The sequence below is a fragment of the Gavialis gangeticus genome, unplaced genomic scaffold, assembly GCF_001723915.1.
Source record: "Gavialis gangeticus isolate Ggan-Ray unplaced genomic scaffold, GavGan_comp1, whole genome shotgun sequence".
In the NCBI taxonomy this organism is placed as follows: domain Eukaryota; kingdom Metazoa; phylum Chordata; order Crocodylia; family Gavialidae; genus Gavialis; species Gavialis gangeticus.
Genome location: NW_017729027.1, coordinates 28,050,347 through 28,073,507, shown reverse-complemented (window position 1 = coordinate 28,073,507; position 23,161 = coordinate 28,050,347). Strand labels below are relative to the sequence as shown.

Genomic DNA, 23,161 nt, shown 5'->3' with positions numbered 1-23,161 from the left:
ACAAGGTCAGCTAGTGCTGGGACACACTATGCCACCATGTTTTCCACAACCTAGAGCACAGCTTGGCCACTGCAGGCTCCCTGGCAGTGGTAAATCCATGTGGGCCTAGGGCAACCAGTGGGGCCAGAATGCAGGTGGTGCGGACTAGTGTGTTGTCAGCCCCAGCTCTGTGGAGGAGTGATTTGTATCCAGCTGCTGCTTGGCCATGACCCCCAGAGCTCAGGGGAGCTTGAGCATGAGGCAGTGTTGTCATTCATTTTCTTGGAGGACATTTCCTGGTTGCTTTAGCAGCTCCTGTCTATGCACAAAAGGCCCCTGGGTGCATGCCACTGCGCTCTCTGCTGTTGCGCATAGCTGCTGCAGACCACGCCTGGGGTGTCACTCCCTTCCTGTGAGAAAGGGCAAAGGTGAATCATTGGGCCCTGCTGTCCTCCAGTGGATAGCTGCAGACATAGGAGCCAGAAAGGGCCATGTGTAGCTCCAGTTCTCCATCTTTCATGTTTTTTCCATATTTAATTAAAATAAAAACACTTATTAACATGGTAACAAATGTGATACATGTCTACTGAAAACCACATTTTGCCCATCCCTTCACTAGCTAGTTTTTATGAGGATGACAAGCCAGAAGGGAAATGTTTACCTTTTCCAGATTCTGGTAACCCAAGATGAATGAATCAAACTGACTTATTCAGAGAGAGAGACTTGAAAAAAAGCCAACAGTGCAGTAGTTGTCAGAAAATTACTTTTACAAAAACATAAAATGATGTTAGTATTCAATCACCAAATCAGATTGTGTTGCCCCTTTGCTGAATAGGGGGCATATTTTCCACCAAATACTATATTTATATTTATAACCTGTCAGTGACTTATTAATATAGAGAATAGATAATACAGCCTTGCTGTGTAATGATTGTAAACAATAGTGAGAGGTTAGAACAGTTAATTAAATACAACTGAAATACTCCCGCTTTTGTAATTCTTTTCCTATGCATTCATTATCTACAAAACTATTTTCACTTCACAAAAGCTACTTACACACATTCTTTAGCACAACCGAAATAATATTGAACAATACTACCAGCAACCAGATATAGGAACAAATAAGTCATCAACACTAGCGTCTTCCTTGGACATTTTTTCTATAGTATGATTAAGGACAAATGAGTGTAAGAGAGAGAATATGAACCCAAATCTAACTGATGCAGTGATGTGTGCTTGAGTTTGCAAGTAATGTAATATGAAATTATACCTTTCAAGATACAAACAGCCCCCATTCATTTTATCAAAGTCCTGGCTCAACTACATAATATTAATAATTTAAATGCCAATATTCTGCACAATTTTGCCTACGATAGAAACCTGAAGGACAGGAGAGTGAAAGGATCATAGCTGGAAATATGCTATGAATATCTTTTGGCAGAGGTGGGAAATATAGAAAAGTAACAGATATTCTATTTTCCAGACAGGAAATGTCGAACACCAAACAGAGTAACAAAGTCCAAAGATGTTTGTAAGCTTCCTCTCTCCATCTCTCTCTTCCTCCCCCCACCGCAAAGGGAAGCCAGGATTCAAAGCTCAGCAATAAAAAAGGTGTATATTTCATAGCACTTTTAGTAGGTGGGGGGGTGGTTGTTTTGTTTGGGCAGGGTGCGGGTTGTTTTTTGGAGAGCTTAGAAGAAAGTTTTTCAGTGTTTTTCAATATGATCATCAGAGATGGGTTAGCACTCCTTCCAGTTCGTCTGTGCAAGAGGTCTAAGAGTACATTTTGGACATGATTTGATGCAATATAAATGATTTATCCTGTGTACATAAGCCTTACATTCCAGCACCGAACATTAATTCACAGGAAGTATAGACATGGGTGTATGTGTGCAGCAAACCAGTATTAAAGAGATTAGAAGCATATTTGTTTGCAGATATAACAATAACCCCCCAAAAACATAAGATGAAAAATCCCTCAATATGGTATTTTTCCATGAACTGAAACTGCTACTGGCTCAGGGCTGCAAGACCTTTATCTATATTATAAAATACCTTCCATTTTGATTTCCTGGTTTGATTTCTTTGATTTTCTTTTATTGACTTGTACTGCTGATGAGAAATACTGTCTAAGCTACTTGTGCTCTCTCCTAAAGCATTTCACATTGATGAAAATAGCTTTTTTTCCTTAAAATAAAATAATTGGTAATTAACATGAGAAAAGCATTAGTACTTTACCACTGTGAAATCATTACGATATGATTGATAATTTAAATAAGTTATAATCCATATGTGAAAACATCACATCTGTCTTATAGTTGAAAAATATGAAATATACAGATAAGGATTATACTTTCAATATCTATGTACAGCACAAGGAAGTTGAGGGATGGTACCCCACTGCGACTAGATATTGAAAGCTTAATCTTTAACTGTAGATGTTTCTGTTTGTGGATTTAAGTTAGCTACTTAATCACTTCAGAACATTTCATTACTTTTCATAGGTAGTCAAAATACAACTGAATAATAGTTTTTTCATGCAAGAAAAACTAAGGAAGGGTTTTTTTTAGCTAAAATACATAGTTAAAATTCCCATGTACTAGTAAGTTTTCTATGCTGCATTCTTTCTCCAATTATTTCAGAAGCAATAAACACAGAGTAATGAAGTGTTCTAGCAGCACGTTAGAATAGTTTTTTTCAATAATTATATAACTGGAAGAATATTTCTACATTCAAGTATATAACTGACACGAATACTTATTTGAAAGCATAGTGATTAAAAGTTTTATCAATAATTTCCCCTCCTGCTTCACCTTGTGCAGTATTATAGGGCACTTTTACATGTACAGGTGGGGAGGAGGACAATTTAATTAGAATGGCTTTAATTAAAGTGCTGCATCATCTCATGTATCAGCATCCCTTCACTTCAAAATGGTGAAGGGGGCGCTTGAACTAAAGTCTCTCTATATGCCTGAGAAAGGGTGTTAGTACCCAAAAGCTTGAAAAGAACAATTTTTTTCCAACTATTTTGTTGGTCTAATAAGAGATGTTATATCTACCCAAAGAACCTTGTCTGCCTTTATTTTTCCAATGCTCTTCAGTTTTGGATAAAACCATATGCTGAATTCCAAGCAATTTTGGGATCACTTATAATGGATCTGGATTTGCATTTTTGGTGGATATATTATTTGCCCCAAAAAACAAAACTAAAAACCAACCAAAACAAACAAAAATACCCAGTCAGATATATTTGTGTAAATAGTATGTAAAAGATCTTCATATTTAATCAAGTTCCATACTAATACTAATACAGGCATACCTTGTTTTACTGCGCTTTGCTTTATTGCGCTTCGCAGATATTACATTTTTTACAAATTGAAGGTTTGTGGCAACCCCACGTCGAGCAAATCTATCGGTGCCATTTTTCCATTGGCGCCATTTTTCCAACAAATGATGGTTAGCATTTTTTAGCAATAAAGTATTTTTTAATTAAGGTATGTACATTGTTTTTTTAGACATAATGTTATTGCACACTTAATAGACCACAGTATAGTGCAAACATAACTTTTATATGCACTGGGAAACCAAAAAATTCGTGTGACTCACTTTATTGCGATATTCGCTTTATTGCGGTGGTCTGGAACCGAACCCGCAATATCTCTGAGATATGCCTGTATAGCAGCCAATATTCATGCCTACGAAGTACAAGAAAGTGGAGTGGAGGGTCAGGTTGTGTAATATTAATCATGGGGGGTGAAAATGCATATTTAAAAATAAAAAAGAAAGAAAAACCTCTGGATTTTATTTATATTAGCTATACATCATTTTATTTACAAAACCAAATCTATTTGAAAGCAATAACAAGATGAGTAACCTATGACAAGCTGTAATCTTAGTGTCTTTGAATGATTTAAATGAAAGAAAATATTATATTAATACATCTTTGCAACTAGACTTTTAAGAAAGTCAAATCACTGATTTACTAGAATTTACAAGTTAAGCCAACCCAGAGTCTGCTGAAGGCAAAAATCTTCAGTTGACAACAATAGCTCCTTTTGCAGAAATAGAGAGAATATTTTTTATTTCAGTTTGTTTTGTTTCAGAAATTTAATGTCTTCATTACAATGTATTAAACTTATTCAATTCAGTGATTGTCCCATTTAAAGTAGAAAAACTCATAGGGAATTGAAAAAGCAGAAAAGTTTTTATTTACTTTCAGCACATGAATAAAAAATCACTGTGAAAAGATTAGATCAATGATTTGCAAAATAGCGGAAGCACATGGTAACTAGAAACAGTGATTTCAGTATCCTTACAAAAAATAATGCTTGTTTCATCTAATAATGCAATTTTTAGTGTGTGCTTAAAGTTATTTTCCCCACATGCATTTAGCCTATTTAAGGCAGTTAGTTCTATTGAAATAAGATAAATAAATAAATAAAATGGTACTTTTGTGAATACTAATTGGATAATAATTTCTTTCCAAATCAGAAATGAAGGAGTCATTATCTACTCATATAGAAATGCATCATTCGTCATTTTCTAATCTAATAAAAATAATGAATTTGAATTTAAATAAATGCAAGGTAAACTAAATCTTTAATTCACACACATACACATACACACATGCTGTGCCCTTCCATTTAGAAAAAGGAAATGTCAAATGTAGTACAAAGACTATATTTATTGATATGTTTTAATGATTATGAAACAATGGGAATGACTGTTGCTTTAGAAAAATGAATAAAAAGTAAAAATGCAAAATGAGTTTAAAATTGGTTTTACTGTTTAAAAAGTGGTTAAAATGGGTTACCTGTTGCTGATTTAAACCATGATTAAAAATTGGTGACCTACTTCACTTTAAGTCAACCCCCTCTCATACTTGGTGTACATATATTTAACCATGCTCTGCCCTTCTCACCACAACCCCTTAGAGATATATTAGCAAATACTAAAGGGAGAGATGAAAATGCATTTGCCTTTTAATTGTGTAAATATATTGCCTGTGTATAGTGGTATAATTGCAGTACCTTTAAAATGCTGGCATATTGATTTTTTAAAGTGCCTTTTAATATACAAAATTGTAAAAATTGGCACTCTTACGAAGAATGCTTTCCTTTTTTATGAATTAGGGGACATAAAACCAATAAAAATATTAAAAGCAGACTTGTCATTAAATATATGTTATAAATACTAAAAATGAAAATGTTCAATATCTGAAGCTGTCAATAAATTCCTTCCAGTTTCTTGATGTAGACAAATGCATTATGGGAAATTTGCATTTCTGTCTACTAGCAAATACCATTTTTGCAATATCAATTTCTCCATAGTAACGAATGGGGACATTTTGTATTCAGCTAGTAAGTGCTTTCCATAAACCAAATATGAAATATAAGATACAATCTAATAAAAGCATCAAACTGTATTACCCAACAAATTCTTTCCTGATTAACAGCATACCTTATTCACTCAAATATAAGACACCATTCCCCACCCCCCAAAGCAGCGTGAGTGAAAAGCTCCTCATTTAAGATTAGCATACAAGGGACTCTCATTAAATACACTGTCTATCACTAAATGTCTGCTAAAAACAGCATGTGCTCAGTAAGGGAAACCAATATTATTTTAATTTATTAAACACAGCTAACACTGAGCGTGACTAAAAATGCATGGACCATATTGGGCAATCATACTGATGGAAACTTACCACAAGGATAGGTTAGTGCTCTGACTCTTTTTCAAGGCATGGTGAGCCACTACACTAAATACATTCTGATATTCCCCTTTATTCCCATAGCTGAACTGTGCCTTTCTTTCCCATTTTCAATTATTCCTGTTTCTTTACCAGCCTTAAATGTCTGACAAACATCACCAAATGGGGCTTCAAATAGTTCATTCAGAATCTTTCCGTTGCCCTCTCTCAGCCTGTCTCATATGATTAGTGTGGCCCTACACTCCATTAGGTAGAGCCAGACCTGATTGTCCCGGACCTCATCTGCATATAACGTTTTGGAGGATTCCAAGACTTGTGACACAAACACATGCTTCTAGTCATGAATGAGGGTTAATAAGCACACAGTTCCCTTGTGGGGGATATCTGGTGTATACACATCTACTGAGCAGTGTTGAGCTACGGGGTCACCATGGCTTGAAATGCTACTGAGATGCTGTTCTCTGGTGTTGCCCATCCCAATGAACTGTAAGGTAAATCATGAGTCTTTTGACTTTGGAATAATATCATGCATAGTTTATACCTATATGTAAGTAGGTGCAAAACTGCTACTTAAAAGTGTGTTTATGGAGAACTCATGCGAAAACTTGCAGCAGTTTTGAAAAAGGTAAAATTAATTTGTTCTAGATTACCTAAATTTCTACAGGAATGTTTATTTTAAAATCAGTGTTTTCAAATTTTCCCCTCACTTCCATGTGCTCAAGAAGAGGAGCGTCTGATAAGGAAGGGGCTACAGGAGGAAGAAGTTGGAGGGGGGAAGAGGGTAAGAGAGCTGCTAGATACACCCAGATTTATTTTCCCTGCTGTAGCAGTGGGAAGGGGACAAATTCAAGGCAAACCTCAAATAATTATATTCTATTCTATACCCTGAAAATTATATGATAGGGAAAAAATAGGTCATAGTCAGGAATCCAGGCTTTCCATTTCCCATGGAAACAATAGGGAAAAAAGTAGATTTTCCCTTTTAACTGAGAAAAATGCAGATTTTTCATTTTAATGGAGAAACACATGCATTTTCTGAGTTTGCAAAGAGCTCTCTGCAGGCTGGCAGAGTTCCAGGGGGGAGCTAGGGGGAGTGGGAGGAGGACAGTCAGGCAAGGGGTGCCTGGAGAAAAGCTCCCACAGGTAAGTCTGGCAGGGGTAGGGGGAATTGAGGCTCCTGTAAGGAGGGAGAGAGTGAGTTGGGCAGGGCTGAGGCTGGGGCTGCTGCCCAGCCTGGGCGGTGCATGGTGTGTGGTGCTTGGGGCCATGTATGGCTGCAGGGCTCCAGAGGGGAATGGGATGGGGCCACAGGCAGCTCATCTGGAAGGCAGTGGGACAGGCTGGTTCCCCACCACTGCACACACTCCTGGGGAGGCATGTGGGGCACATGCCCCCCAGATCTGTGCATGGGGTGGAGGTGGGGCCAAGTTGCCCACTGTGGGCTTGGGCTCCCCACCCTGCTGCCCTCCCCCCAGGGCCTCCATAGCCCTGTGGGTAGGAGCTGTCAGGGCAGGGCAGAGTGGAGCAGGGAAGCTTGGTGCCATCACTGTGAACCTCATGCTTCCCTGACAAGGTGCCCCCTGCCCACCCAGAAGCAGTGGGGGCAGAGGCATGGAGTTGTTCCCCTTGCTGCTACTGGTCAGGCAGAGGGTACTTTGCCAGGGTGGCGCATGGGTCATGGCAACAAGGAGCTTCCCCTCCTGGCACTGCCCTGTCTTGCCATGCTGGGTCCTGCCTCGTGGGCTACAGAGGTCCTTGGAAAGAACAGCAGTTTGGGGAACCCTGAGCAAACCTGCACCGGGCAGCCTGCATCTGTACCCCACAGGCTCTGCTCTAGCCATGCTGCTCATAGGGGAGGGGAAGCTGACGTCCATACTCTGCTCCCTGCTCATGCTACAGTAGCCACCACCTCCCATAGGCAGCAGCCAGGGCTCAGGTGCTGATGAGAGGGATGGGGGGCTATGGACCCAGGTCCCTGGCCCCATAGCCCTGGCAACTGGAAGCACCATCCAGCGGGCCTGTGTGGGGCAGTGGACTGTGGGTGTGAGGTGAGGGTCATCAGCAGCACCAGGGGGCTGTGGGTGGGTAGTGAGGGACACCAGAAGGGTTAGAGGGCTGTGGTTGGGGAATATGAGGGGCACCCGCAGGGGTGGGGGGCTTTGGGTTGGGAGTCAGGGGCCTGGACCTGCATCCTGGTGAGCAAAGGGGGCAGGGGGAAACTCTGATTTTCCATGATAAAAAACCCAAAATCAAATGCCAAAATTTACAGGTCTTTAGAATTTATTTTATTATAGTGATTGAGGCACTGGTAGGCTTCCAAATTTCTTTAAAATTGTAAATATTTCAAAATAACATTATGTTTAATTGATACATACACACACACACACATACACAGTGTTTTAATCCTGGACTTTGGGTTTTTTTAGAGAATTTGTGATTTTTAAACACAGAAAACCAAGATCCTGGGTCATAATTAAGTGACAGGTGAAAATGCATTCATTCCTTCAGTTGCTTATTCAGTATAGTGACATCGCCTGCTCATATTATCGCCCTGATTAGAAAAAGTGTTAAGAGAAAGGGACTAAACTAAACTCCATTGCCAGATACTAAAAATTTATAAAGTAAAACTGCTTCTAGATCTCGTGCTTTTTAAATTAATGTCCAATGTTTTATTAGCTCCTAGAAATAGTGTACACATACTTACAAAACTAGGTAGATAAAAATGATAAAAATAATGGCTAATAATATTACAAATTCAGATTAAGTGCACCTCAAGCCAAAAGCTCTACAAGAAACTATGCTTTCCTCGGATTGGAGGAAATGCCTTCTGATAGATCAAAAACAATTGCCACCTTTTGAGACAGATAACTGGGTTAGATGGGACTTTAGTTTGACTTAGTATGGCAGTTTTACCATTGTTCATTCAGTAACATTATCCCTCAACTTTCTATCACATAGAAAGTTGTCATGCACAACAGATACTAGGGCTGTGCAAAACAGCACCATTCCATTTTGACTTCCATTTCAGTGTTTTGATGGAACAGTGTTTCAAAGCTTCTATTCTATTTCGTTTTGTCAAAACTGTTGCACTGTTTCAATGCTGTTTTGATATTTTGCCCATAGGCTATAATGGGAAAATATGAAACTGTCTATAATTTTGTAATTTCTTGCCTGACTCTGATGAAACATACAGATATGGTAGCCCCTTTTGAGGACATGAAGCCTGCCAAGGTTCAAGGAGATAGGTGCAGGGGTGTCTGAGAAACTGCACCTCAAAATCTTGAAAGCAAAACTTGTGTCACATGTGTGTTAAGGTGTTAAGGTGAAGTTAAGGCACAGCAGGGTGAAAACTGCAGAGATGGTAGCCCCTGCTAAGGTCACAAAGCCTGCCAAGTTCCAAGGAGACAGGTGCAAGGGTTTCTGGAAAACTACACCTCAAGCTGCTGACAAGCAAAACTTGTGTTACATGTGTGTGTGTTAAGGCACAGCAGGGTGAAAACTACAGGCACGGTAGCGCCTGCTGAGGTCACGAAGCCTGACAGCTTTCAAGGAGATAGGTGCAGGAGTTTCTGGGAAACTGTACCTCAGGCTGCTAAAAAGCAAAACTTGTAACATGGGTGACACTGTGTGTGTGTTAAGGTGTGCCCACACTGGTCCTCGGGCCTCTACACCACATGGTAGTGTGCCCCAATGTGGTCTCCTCCTCCCCTACAGCCTCAGTCCAGTCCAGCACTTTAAATGACAACAGGTAATAACTTAGTAAGCATCACAATAGCACCAGCAGCATCTCAGGCAGCCAAACTGTGACAGAGCCTTTCATCCTCTTCTGCAGGAACCTCTTCTCCAGCAGCTGCCAGAGAACTCTCTCTGCCAGACCCAGACCTGGGGATTAGATGTGCCCAGGGCCCTGCCTCCTTCCGGTCAGGTGCTAGAGGTGTTGGTCTAAGGACATGGCACTGGCAGGCAAGGTCCTTTCCTTTGGGTCAATCTAATCTGGTATGTTTCAGCAAATCAACTGAATAGTTAGTTACAGAAATATATCTTAGTAAGCTTTTGGGTTGAAAAAACCCTTTGTCAGGCTGAGGAAGCACATGCAGTTGGTGTGTGTGTGTGTGTGCTGTTTCTGGATGGAAGGAATAGTAAAGAAGCCACTTTTCACAGCTGGGCCTATTAACTTCACTTCATTAGAGTCTCCTAGGTAGCAGGTACAGAAAGTCATGGACTCAATATAGACAGTGGAATTCTGACACAGTACAGCCAGCCAGACATCTCCCCAGGTAACGCTCTACTTTTACCTGCGCTGCTACGTCCCCCTCCCCACCACCCATCCCGTACCCCAGCCTGTACCTCAACCCTGATGCCTCCATTTCCATTTCACTGACTGGATTTCTCGCCTGCATTGCATGCCAGCTTCTGGCTTCTTTACTATTCCTTCTATCAGGAAGAGCTCATGCACACACCAACTGCAGGTGCTTCCTCAGCCTGACAAAGGGTTTTGCAGCCTGAAAGCTAGCATCCCAGGCAGCTAAGCTGATCTCACCTGGAGCCTTACAACTCCACTGCAACCAGCAAGCCTCAGGCCTGTCAAAGACGTGATGGATCTGGGTTTTCCCCAGCCAGGACTGTGTGCATGCATGTGGTAGCTGGAGGTTATGGCATCTCCTACCCACCTTTCCTCATGGGGATCCTTGGTCCTGGTATTTCCTGGGGCTGCCATGCCCATACCTCCAAGTTCATCCTGTCATGGAAGCTCAGCAAGGACATGTTCTTCCCCTGCTGGCTGGTGATGCAGTGAATGCTGCTTCCAGCTCTGAGAGTGGGGTATTAAATGGCTTTTAAAAAATGAAAACAGGAAATAGGTGCAGATGGAGTGAGGAGGGTGGCATTCACTCGGTCTGCACCTGGAACTTAGGGAACCCCAGGAGCAGGAGGTTCACCTTGAGAAACACCAGCTGCTCCACCAAACCAGGATCCAAGCAGGTGTGGTGGGGTGTCACTACACTCCCAACAATGCTGAACACCCTCTCATTCAAAACACTGGTTGATAAACAGGGCAGGTCCATGGGAATATCTGGACACATGTGGCTGCATCTTGCCCAGTAGACCAAGGGGTTGCATAGCAGCAGCTCCATGTCCTCGGTGAGATAGGCAGCCACCAAGGCCTGAGCACTACCTGTCTGATGGTGGGGTCTGGTGCCTCTGGACCCCACCATGAAAGCCATGCTCTTGGCCCACATTGGCAGCACCTGTGGTGGAGGAGGAGGCTGCCTGGTGGATGGCATGCTAGCATGAGACAGTGGATCCTCCATTTCCACATCCACCTGCCTCCACCATTCTGCCTTCCTGTTTGTCTTCACCAGCACCTCCATACACTGATTCAGGCTTTGGCTGCTGTATATGGTGCCCCGTACCCTTGGGTCATGCATGGCAGTCTGCATGTGGACCATACTTGACAACAAGGGATCAAACCATTTCCTGATGCTCTCCTTCAACCACATCACCAGTGCCTGCACATCTGGTGACAGCGGCTTGCCCCAGCCAGGAACATTGATCCTGTGGAAGCTCTCCATTTGGCTCTGAAGTTCCCTCACTATGGGGATCACCTGGGTAAGGAGGCCATCGCCAGTGCTAAGTGTCTTGGTGGTCTCAAGGAAGGGCCTGAGGACCACCAAGATCTGAGAGATGGTATCTCATTCAGCTCTGTTAAGGGAGCCACTGATCCCAATCTCCCCAAGAAAGGGCATCTCGTGGATGGCCTTCTGTTGCTCCACCCGCCTTTCAAGCATCAGGTAGGTGGAGTTCCATCAAGTCTCCAAATCCTGCATGATTTTGTGGTGTAGGATGTTCATCTCTGCTTGTTTGTCCTGCAACATCTTGCTCCCCTTGATGCTCTGATGGAAGTAGCCTGCCACCTTCCTGCATTTGGCAATGAGCTTGCTGGTGGTGCTGGCACCATCACTGGAAGTCCTGTCCCCCTTCCAAGGTGTCCCTGACAATGAAGTGAAACTTGTATGCCACACAGCAGATACCAACAAAGTTAGCATCACAGACCACCTTGACCATATTGGCCCCATTGTCAGTGACCATGAACACATGAGTGAGCTTGTCCTACCCAATGAGTCACCCCTGTACCAAGTGGTTCATGGCACCCATGATCTCTGTTGCTGTGTGGGACTCATCCATCACCTCAGCTTGAAATAGAGCCCACTGACAGCCTGACTTGTCACACCAGTGCCCTGTGAGGAAGAGGTAGGCATGATCTCCACCCCAGCTGCTCCAGATGTCTGAGGTGAAGTGTAACACCACCTCTGGACTTGCCTTGCACAGCTCCTCCCTCAAGTACTCTCTGCATGCCTCATACTGGAAGGGCACTACTGTCCGGCTGAAGGTGGTGCATGCAGGCACTTGGTAGGATGGGATCATGAGTACCATGAGCTGCCTGAACCTTGGCTGCTCAACTAAGGAGAATGACTGACCATCCACAGCAAGCATCTCCCCAGTGTTCTGGGTGATCTCATTTTCCCTTGCAACGTGCCCCCCTTTCTGTCTGCCTTTCCCCCACTGTTCCAAGATGGCCTGCCTCTGCTTTGGGGGGATGGGGGTTTTGGAGTGAGAGGGGGACTTCCCTTTGGGCACTCTGCCACTGGTGTCAGACTGAGGAGGAACAAGGGAAAGGGGGTGGTGCCTGCAGAGATGCATCAGCATCCCTGTGATGCTCATGTGTTTGTTCCCTTGCCCTGGCTGGTTTGGGCTCAGCAGTGCAGGCAGATAGCAACTGCTATCTGCTAGTGGGATCATCTGCCAGCTCAAAATGATCCCGGACCAAACTACCCGCTCACTTCTGGGGTGTGGGTATATGTGTGGATGCTGCAATTTCCCCCTCTTCAGCAGGCAGAGGCATAGCAACAGGAGCAGTGGACTCAGCTGAACTGCTTGCTTCTGCAACCTCTACCTCAGCCTCCTCTGAAGTGCTGTCTGGGGAAGAAGGCCTAGCTCTTGGAGAAAATTGAGGGGTGTGGAGCACCAACTCAGCTGATTCCAACTGCTTCCCTGGAATTTCCCTTGCTAGGGCACTCAGATCCAGATCCAGTTCCAGATCTTCCTTTGACACTGGAAGTCTCAGCATGGGAAGTGAAATGGGGGTGGAGGAGACTATCATGTTGGTACTGGTGGGGGAGGCAGGTTATGGCTGCTGCATCCTTGGAGAGGATGCAGTCTCAGGCAGAGGCAGTGGCACTGGCACTGCTTCCCTCTCCTTGCCACTTCTGGAAGCCTCATCCCTGCTAGTTGTAGAAAAGATGCTGTCTCTCAGGAGGGGAACTTGCACCTGTCCCTCTACTCCCTTTCCACCTCTCCCTGAAGGCTGCCAGCTGCCTTTCCACCACACTGCATGGTATTTCATAGTGTCTTGTTTTTATACAAATATATAAATGTATCTGCATACCTATATAAATTCTATAATGTATGTAATATGCTGAAAGGTATAAATGTATACAAATAAAATATAAATGTATCTCCCTTCCTACATAAATTCTAGAGTGTAATATTCAATATAATTATAAAATTGAAAAGAATAAATCGATGAATATAATAATAAAATAAAAAGGTCTAGAAGAAAGCAAAAGGTATTTTGGAATCCCACTTGCAAGGCTAGCATGTAGGAAATCCTTCAAATCAATGCTATTAGTAGCCTTTGTTGTGTAACGCTCCTGAGCTGCTTGTCAGACCCCAAAGCAGAAAGCAGGCCAGTTCAAACAATGTTGCCTTTTATGTTATTTTTCCATCCCTCTCCCAGAGCACTGGGCTTGGAAGGGACCTCAGGGAAGGATCACAGTCACTGGCCAGCTACACAGTCAATACGAGAGCAGTCCTTCCCCACCTTCCCTCCTCTTCCCCCTCCCTCTCCTTACCTTCTGTTTCCCTGCAGGCAAGCCCAGCTTCAGCTTCAAAACTCCAAACATTTCAAAACTTTCAAAATGTTTCAGCTGCCCTCATTTTGTTTCCAGGTTGTTTCAAAAGCCTTTGTTTCATTTCAGTTTTACTGTTTCAAGCTCGAAATGAATTGAAACAGCATTGAAATGAAACAGCCAGTGGAATTTTGCACAGTCCTAACAGGTACCACTGTAATTGTTCTCTTTGCCCTGTCATTAAAGATGTCAACAAAATATTCTCCAGAGCACATCTTCCTACAACTATGAGTAATATCAGAAGGATGCTCATTTCCTCAAAATATGTCCCAGTTTCAGGTACAAGAAAATTCTCCAACCTATTCCCCATTACCTAATCTATCTCCAGTCTTTTAAATACAACTTACAGCCTCTTGACTATGCCTGTAAGTGGGCAATCTTAAATATAAAATATGACTTGTTCTAGAGACCTAATGGAAATAATCCCTTAATTTTAGTATTTCACACTGGTAACATCATATGCAGCCCAGCTAGGGCTTCTAATAATGTGATATATTTTTAACAAAGAAACATTCTGATTTTTTAATGTTTACACAAAATATTTTGACATTAAACTCTGCCAAAGTAGTAAGCATTCATATTACTAATGCTGATATATGCAGAATAGTTAAAAGAATACCAAAGTTATTTTAGAAATATTTCAGTACAGCACCAATCGGACCTAGACAGGTTACAGAGGTGGGCGGACAAGAATAGGATGGGATTCAACACTGACAAGTGCAAAATGATGCACCTGGGGAAGAAAAACAGACACCATACCTACAGGTTGGAGAACTCCCTTCTTGTCAGCACAGAGGCAGAAAACGATCTCGGAGTCATCATTGATTCCAAGATGAACATGGGCCAGCAGTGTGGGGATGCAGTCAAGAAGGCCAATTGCACCTTGTCATGCATCCACAGATGCATCTCAAGCAGGTCCACGGAGGTGATACTTCCCTTCTATGTGGCACTGGTCAGGCCGCAGTTGGAGTACTGTGTCCAGTTCTGGGAGCCGCACTTCAAGAGGGATGTGGACAGCATGGAGAGGGTCCAGAGGAGGGCCACTCGCATGATCAGGAGTCAGCAGGGCAGGCCCTACAAGGAGAGGCTACGGGACCTGAACCTGTTCAGCCTCCAAAAGAGAAGGCTGAGGGGGGATCTAGTGGCCTGTTACAAACCAGTCAGTGGGGACCAGCAGGAACTGGGGAAGTCCCTGTTCCCCTGAGCACTACCAGGAGTGACCAGGAATAACGGTCACAAGCTGGCAGAGGGTAGATTTAGGCTAGATATCAGGAGGCGCTACTTCACTGTCCGGGCGGCTAGAATCTGGAACCAACTTCCAAGAGAAGTGGTGCTGGTTCCTGCCCTGGGGGTCTTTAAGAGGAGGCTAGATGAATACCTTGCTGGGGTCGTTTGACCCCAGTATTATTTCCTGCCATGGCAGGGGGTCGGACTCGATGATCTGCTCAGGTCCCTTCTGACCCTAGAAACTATGAAACTATGAAACCACCTGTTAAATTATTCACCGTTACTCCTGTATAACCTTAAACCTCAGTACTAAAGGCAATGATACCAACCATATAGATTACTGAATTCAAAGTCTCAATAGTTTGAAGATCCAAAAGACAAATTAATTTTGGGGTTATGGTGGCAATATGCTATATTTCCCATGATCAAGATTTATGTTCAACTATTATAGATACAAAACCTGATAAAAACTGACCAATTTTAGCAAAAGAATATTTCAATCTGTCTATAAAATTTACTCTCCACCTGCAATATATTTTTTTCGCTGGATTAAGAAACCATTGCTTTTTCTTTTGTGCTGTATGACCTTTCTTCTAATGTGCTTTAGTTAAATATCTGGATGACTTGAGAAATCGTAAATCAAAAATAATGTAAATAGACTTGACTCAAAGTTCCATTTGAATTAATTTGGATTTCTCCTCTAATAATCAGGTGATCTCCTGCACTCCCCTAGGCATAGTTGAATGTCTTTGCTTATGCAACAATTTAAAAATGCAGAGCAGAGGTGATAGCCACCTTCCTTGTGGAAACAGGCTCACATTCAGGGAATGAATTATACCTGTGAATCCAGGGAGGCAAAGACACCGGTAGCCTCCAAGCTTGTTTAAGCAGCTTCCTCCATGTAAGCAAGGCAAAACTTCACACTCATCTATATCCAGTTCACAGAGTGACCCATAGTATCCAGGTGTGCAATTACAGGAGAATCTCAGGGAAAGGAGAAAAAGATAAAGAGAAATCAATAGAAACAAACAATATGATCTACTGAAGCACTGCAAAGCTTTCCATATGGTTGTTTTTTGAGCTGTGATCCCTTATCACCAACCATGTTAAAATAATCAACAGACTTCACTCATTTCCATGTCTCTGAAGTAAATAGTGTGATTTACAGGGTTTTTTTTTAAATTAGTAGAAAAACTGTGCTCAGTAAGTTCAGTGCAAACTAAAAAGAAAGAAATAATGGCTAAAGTTGTGTGTGTGTGTGCATGTGTATTGATAACTACAATGTCTTAGACCTAAACACAACACATATTTACAACAGAAAAGCTGATTATGTGAAGGTAGAGAATAACAGGATTTCAGTTCAATCATTGTACCTGACGGCTAATATTTCTGATTCTAATCTATGGACAAGCTGCACCAAAGCCAACATCATAATCTCACATAGACCATCAGTTATAAGCAGGGATGAACCAGGTGGGATTCAGAGGGTTTTACACCTCTTCAAATGTGTACTTCATGCACAATGATCTCTGAGTTCAGTGACTTCTCAGTATGGCTCCTGCTAGAGTTGTCACTTTTGTGCTGGTTCAGAGCACAAAAGGAACAACATCACTACCACTTGCCCTCACCCTCTTTTCTTCTGCCACCAAATTTGGCAGAATTCAGTTGTAAGCAACTGACACAGCTGGATATGCTTAATCTTATCTTAGTATAGGCAAAATCTGGCCACAAATGGTAGATACTAAATGGTCAAACTAATAACTGAATAATTTATTTGACAGCAGAATCATGTATCCATTTTCACTGAGAATTACCTATGCACAGGGTATGATTCTTACCAATCTGATGCTTATTTCCAACTGTTTAGGAAAATAGTTTCTCTGAACAAATATAGCCTATTGATTTAACAAGAAATGGATGCTATTAGTATTCACTGTTTGAGATTTAGCAGTAGGCCACCTAAACAGCACAAATAAGTAACTCATATTGTTTCTGTTCTTTGATCAGATGATTTAGGGGTTTTTTTTCTGTGCAGAAATTCTTTATGTCTGTAATAAATGGGCACTTAAATGTCCCTTGCTTATGCATTGGTGATCTTTTTTTTATAAAATGGGTTATTACTTAAAATTGTATATGAATATATTATGGAAATACCAGTGGCAACGTGTAGGGGGTTCATGTGGGTGCCCAGCAGGAGTGCTGATAGCCCCCCTGCAAGCACTGGCTGGAGAGTGGGGGCATTAGGAGAAGTGTCACTGGTACTTCTGGGAGATTTGCCTGTCCTTCTAGGTTGGCATGATCACTTCTCCCACCCCTCCCGTTGGCAAGATAAGCCGCAGGGGGACCCCCAACCAGCTGCCCATGGTAAATGCTAAAAAGAGTTAAACAATATGTATGAGTCTTTCTGCAATGACAATCCTTGTAAATAGCTCCATTGCTGTGTTTTCTGCAAACATTCATGTGAAGAAGAATATGACTTTTCACATATATTTGTCACTAATGAACATTGCAAGTACTATCAAAGTTAGTAGGTTGATTTTATACACAAATAAATTTGTAACTGGTTTTCATGCAGCTTTAGTTACTAACCTGTTTATAAGATCTAGGCAGGTTGCATTGTTTTTGCAGGGTCTTGATGAACATTCATTAATGTCCACTTCACACTGTGACCCAGAAAAGCCATGTTGACAGGAACATCTAGCAAATAAAGTGGCACTGGCTGAATGTGACAAACTTTTCCATTTATTATAAATTATGAAAGCAACAATGAAGTAGTATATTTTGGGGTTTTTTAAAAATAGTTTTCCCCAAAATGCTATTAGAATTACTGTTGTCATAAAAATGCATTTGGTTTTAGTTTAAAGAAATCAGGGAGAATTATGAAAGTATAATGATCAAACTGATCAAACAAACAAGCAAACAATTCAGACAAAGTCATGGAACAAAAACAGAGAGAAAAAAATAATTAGAGTATCAAAATTAATATTATAATTTCTCTGCCTCATAATACATAGCTTCAGTATTCAAAGGTCTTCTCACCTGTAACTATTAACCCCATCTACACAGAGACCATGGTTCCAGCATGGATGGGAAATGCACTCATCAGTGTCAATTTCACAGTAAGCACCTTCAAATCCTGAAAGATAAATGATAACAGTACGGATCAATGATCTCTACTACATTGCATGAATGTCAGGATCAAAGACAACAAAGACCCTGGTGAATGCCATCTAAATGGAACTTGTAACCTCCTAGCATTTTTATCCCTCAGCCTTAACAGACAACATTTTCCCTTAGATAATATAACAAGTTTAATCATACTTTAATGCACACAGAGGACTTGTATGCAAAAAATGAGCACCAAAATGTACTGGAGAAATGTAGCCTATTTTAAAAGTTTGAAAATGCTTTATCAGGAAGTGAAGGAGTAGCTCTAAATGTTAAAAAAAAAAACCAACAGATCCATATTGAATACAGTTATTTTAAATTAATCTTGCAGAGATCACATTTATTCAAAACAATCAGTAGATGAGGAAAAACATGTAATTGGTTTCAACACTGAAATGCATCAAAGAAAGCAGTTCATTATAATTCTTATCTGCATAACTCACCCATGCCCATGAGAAAAAAGAATTTATAGAGTGATACACAAGAAAGTTCATTTACTGAAACATGCCAAATCTTAACATTCCAGCATAAAATAATAATTTTGTTAAATACAAAAACTTGTCAAAATGGTACAGGAAAAGCTGTAAACATGCAAAGACAGTTTTCCCAATGACTGACATCGAACATAACACAACTTTCTCTGTCTAGGTTCTAAGCCCAGGGAAGTGAAGGGGGACCTTTCCACTGAATTTTGAAGGGTTTGGAAAACACCCCTAAAAAATACCTTTCAGGCAAAATTTTAATAAAACTTTACAAATTTTATGATGTTTCTCAAGCTGGGATGCCTGCTTGGGATCAGCTTTGTCTGATCTCTGCAACTGTCCTTAAAGTAAGCCCAGGTATGTCTACTAGAGCAGGGGAGGAACCCTGGCTCCTTCCTACTCTGATATTCAGGCCTTTTGTTCCTAATCCACCCTAGTTGTTCTACGGCTCTGCCACAGAAGCTAGATTTTACTCCAGCTCCTAAAAGAGAGTCTTTATCTCTTGTTGGGGAGAACAAATGCAACCTGAAGTTCTAAACAGCAAAGCAGTCTCTTCCGTAAAGGTGTTTATTTTGGCAAAGGCCACAGAGGAAAAAGGTCCTACTCCCTGCAAGGAATTAAGCAGTCCCTCTGTCCCCAGTCCATGCTGCACAGCACTGAGCATTTAAAAAATAACTCAGTTTTCTTTCTCTAGTCTACCCAGAGCCCCAAAGCTGTTCCTTGGTTTCTCTTTCTAGACTGTATTCCTAACCAGAGAACACCCAACTTGTCCATCCTTGTTGAATCTATTGTAATGTTTATTTCTCTCTCCTCCTGGGTGTTACCTAAAATCCCCACCTTTTTTGAAGTGTCAGCAAAGCTATTCAAGTCTTGGGCTTTTCTATATCTTTAACCCGCTCTTTCTCCATGTACTAGCTTTATAGGTTGTTGATAGTCCCTTAATATGAGGATGACAGTCTTCTAGTGAATGGGAAAGTCATCAGTGAATCACTGGATGACTGAGGAGGCTGATCCCAGATCCACACTTTTGATTACAGACTTAGCAAATAATTCCAGGAGGGAGGAGTAGATCCTGGTGATGTCAGGTCACAGCTCTTTTACTTTCTCTCTTTTGTCTCTCCTCCCTCACAGCGAGATGAGTTTCCTTGAAATTATTGATGCTCTGTTGTACACCATCATATCATTGGGGATAATTCGGTATTTGAGTCTTCCAGGTATTGACATTAATATGGGAGTATAAGACCCCTGCTCGGAGCAGGTTGTCAGGCATTGTTATGGCATGCTTTGCCCAACGCAGCTGGTGTTGTATAAATATGGCTTCAATGCTGGTGGTATGTTCTTGAATCAGAACAGTGGTATTAGTTTTTCAGTCCTTCCAGTTGATATGGAGACTTTTCTGAACTTGTTGCTGATGGCAAAGTTCCTAAACTTTCAGATCTTTCCCACATGTTGTCCAACTTTGACACCTATACAAAAGTGGGGATGATGAGAGCCTGGTACATGAGAAGTTTGGTTTGAGTTCTGATATAATGAGCAGCAAAGACATGATTTCAGAGATGTCCAAAGGCAATATTGGCAGCTTTTATCCAACATTAAATATTGTCCCCTATGTTTACTATTTGGGAAAGTGAGTAACCAGGTAGGGAAAATGTTCCACATCCTCCAAGGATTGCTGTATAATTATAAAGTAGAGAAGCTTGCTTTGATGTTCTTCAAGGCCTTTTGTTAAACTGGTGGATATGAAAGATAATTCTGAATAGATTGTGTGGAATGACTTTGATGAAATTGTCTCCAACACTGAAATCTCACTTCAGGAGCTCTTGAAAGTACTCGTTCCAGCATGTGTAGATGTTGGAGCTGTCTTTAAAGAGTGTTCCATCCTTGAATCTCAGAGGGACAGCTCCCTGTGTGTTTGCCCAATAGATAGCTTTGGTTGCTCTGAAGAAACTACACATGCCATTGCTATAAGCACACTTTTAAATCTCTTTTGCCATGCCCTCCCACAACTTGTTCTTCCACTTTCAAATTTTCCTCTGGGTCTTGGCTAAAATGTGGTGATAAGTGCCTTGCTTTTTGCAACTGATGTTATTCTGCCAAGCTTTGAAGGCTCTCCTTTTTCTGTCATTGAGCTCTATCATTTTCATTGAACCAGTCCTGACGTTTCTTTGTGGAGAAGCCTAGGGATTCTTAGCACACCTCATGGATTCATTTCCTGAGACTCTCCTAGTGATCAATGATGTCAAGATAATCAGGGAGTTTAGAGTTTCTCACTGAGAAACTTCTGGAGATGTTTGCTTTTACCAGGGTCTCCCCTATGCCTGGGAGCCATCAACTGCATGAAACCTTTAGGGATCATGGCTGCAAATGCAATCGTGTGAATCACACACTAGATCCCAATGCACCTTTAGCTTTACTATGTTTCCATATTCTAAATCTAGTATTGTGCCCTGTTGTGGCAAGTAAGAACTGAGCATCCTCCCTGACTCTACATAATTTTTAGGCCTGTGTGAAATGGCTACTATTCACTTCAGATTCAGATTTGGCTGATTTGGGGGACAGTAATTCGATTCAGTGATTCAAATCACTGTCCTGATTCGATTCAGCTGAATCTGATTTGGACATTCGGCTGCTGCCAAATCTCCAAATCAGCCAGGCCAGGTCCATCCCCCATCCACTCTCCCAGCCAGGGGAAGGTTGCCCTGCCCACCCCAGCTCCCGGCTCTTTGGAACAAAAGCCCCAACTCAGTGGGTGCTACTGGGTGGGGTGTGATCCCTGCTGCCCTCCACTGCATGGGGGGGCTCTCTGTGAGACCCCTGACCCCCCCCCACTCCCCCAGCTCCTCCATGGGTGCCCTGCCCAGGCCAGCTCTGGCCCTTTAAGGAAAAAAAAATAACCCAGACTCACCACTCCTGCTGGCAGGGGAGGGGGCAATCCCTGCTGCCCCCCACACTGTCTCATGCCACATGGGGGGGCTCTGCACAATCCTCCCAAAGCCCTGAGGCTGCACCAGCAGCAGTGAGTCCTGAGGCTTGATTTGGTTGGGGGTTTTTTAAGGGCTGGAGCTGGCCCAGGTGAGGCACCCATGGGGAGGCTGTAGGAGTGGGGGGGTCAGGGAGCTCATGCCAGAGCCCCCCCATGCAGTGTGGTAGGAAGTTGGGATTGCTCCCCCTACCCAGCAGCATCTGGTGAATACCGTCGCTTTTTTTTAAAGTACTGAGCTGAAGAAGGCAAGGCAGCCATGGGGAGGCTGGGGGAGTCAGAGAGGTCAAGGGGGCTGGCAGGGATCCCACCATGGTCCCCTCCCTACTCCTCCAGTTCCCCCTCCACTGCCCCTAGTACTTACCAGCTCACAGTCAGCTGCAGCTCCATGCTGCAGCCACTGGGGACTCCCTGAATCACCAAAGCTCTTTGAATCTTTTCTAAAGAATCAGAGAGCTTTGAATCAATTCGGGCCTTTTAATTTGTCTCCTGACTTGATTCAGATTCAGAGATTCGGCCACCAAATTGGGCCAAATCTCCTTCGAATTGAATCACAACCTGAAGCTTCGCACAGCCCTAAGAGTTTTAGAAATAATCTGGGCCAATCAAGACAGGAGCTTGTCTAACAACTGCTTTCTCTTGTACAAATTAAATCATGTTATGATTTTTAACATATACTGCATCATCGCACCAACATGTTATAAATTGTTAACATGTTGTCCCCATTATAATACCAAACACACTACTATGAAGTAACACAGTCATGCCACAAATTGCTCCTATATACATGGAATTATATGTCTATAACTCAATCTTTATACTGTCCATATATCTTTCCCATATAAACCTTTCAAGAGCTGAGTCTGTATATTTCAGTTGATATTGTAATGACTCTATTATATTGCTCAAACTATGCCATTATAATCAAAGATTCATGGTGTAACAGCACTAACATGCATGACCATTGACATTAGATTGACTGTCAGCTATTATGGTGACAATCAAATTGCATAAGAGTATCATTATATCAGAAATTTCATTAAAACAGTTATGAAAAAATAACTAGTGGAATTCAAATGACTGTTATTGCCCAAAATGTGAGGAATGTTTTGTTTGACACTATACTAAATGTCAATGTTGGTCTAAAAGCAGTAGATAGATTTAAAAAAAATAATAGCACTATTATAGCAATGCTTTCCATTTATATCAATCTGAAAATATAAAAGTTTTTCAAAAAGTGCTTGGGGTAGCATTAGCTGATTTTTACAGACGGAGAAGCTCAAGTACCAACAAGTTAAGTGGTTTGACTAAGGCCATAGAATCATTGGCAGAGTTCTGAATGAAACCCAGCTCAGCTGAATCCCTACATCAGTGATATCCATCACAACATATGAACTGTGAGTTGCCAGATTGTTGAATTTTGATTTAGTAATTAGTTCTTTGGCCTGATCTTGTGCTGTGCCTTTTTTGTGTTTTTGTTTTTTCCCCGTAGAATTTTGGTATTTCTTCATGTCACCACATTTTTTATGTTTAATTGATCCACCCTTAAAACGGACTTTTGAATTTTGGGGTAAATGAAATGTGGAGGCTTGAGCCCTTCTATGTTATTTTTACTTGGCCAGTAGGGGGTAGGAGGGGAGGCTGA

The 23,161-nt window shown here is 41.9% G+C and overlaps 1 protein-coding gene across 1 annotated transcript in view; it reads right to left on the bottom strand.

Annotated features, from left to right (window-relative positions):
• Window positions 1–15,282: 15,282 nt before the first annotated feature.
• The window catches only part of EYS (eyes shut homolog (Drosophila)), a 74,181-nt gene continuing 66,302 nt past the window's right edge, over window positions 15,283–23,161 (bottom strand). The window contains exons 4-6 of the mRNA XM_019520336.1: window positions 17,926–18,022; window positions 17,476–17,583; window positions 15,283–15,870 (exon numbers count right to left, since the gene is read on the bottom strand). Coding sequence (XP_019375881.1) covers window positions 15,594–15,870; window positions 17,476–17,583; window positions 17,926–18,022 — 482 coding nt within the window. The 3' untranslated portion in view covers window positions 15,283–15,593. The remainder of the gene's footprint in view (window positions 15,871–17,475; window positions 17,584–17,925; window positions 18,023–23,161) is intronic.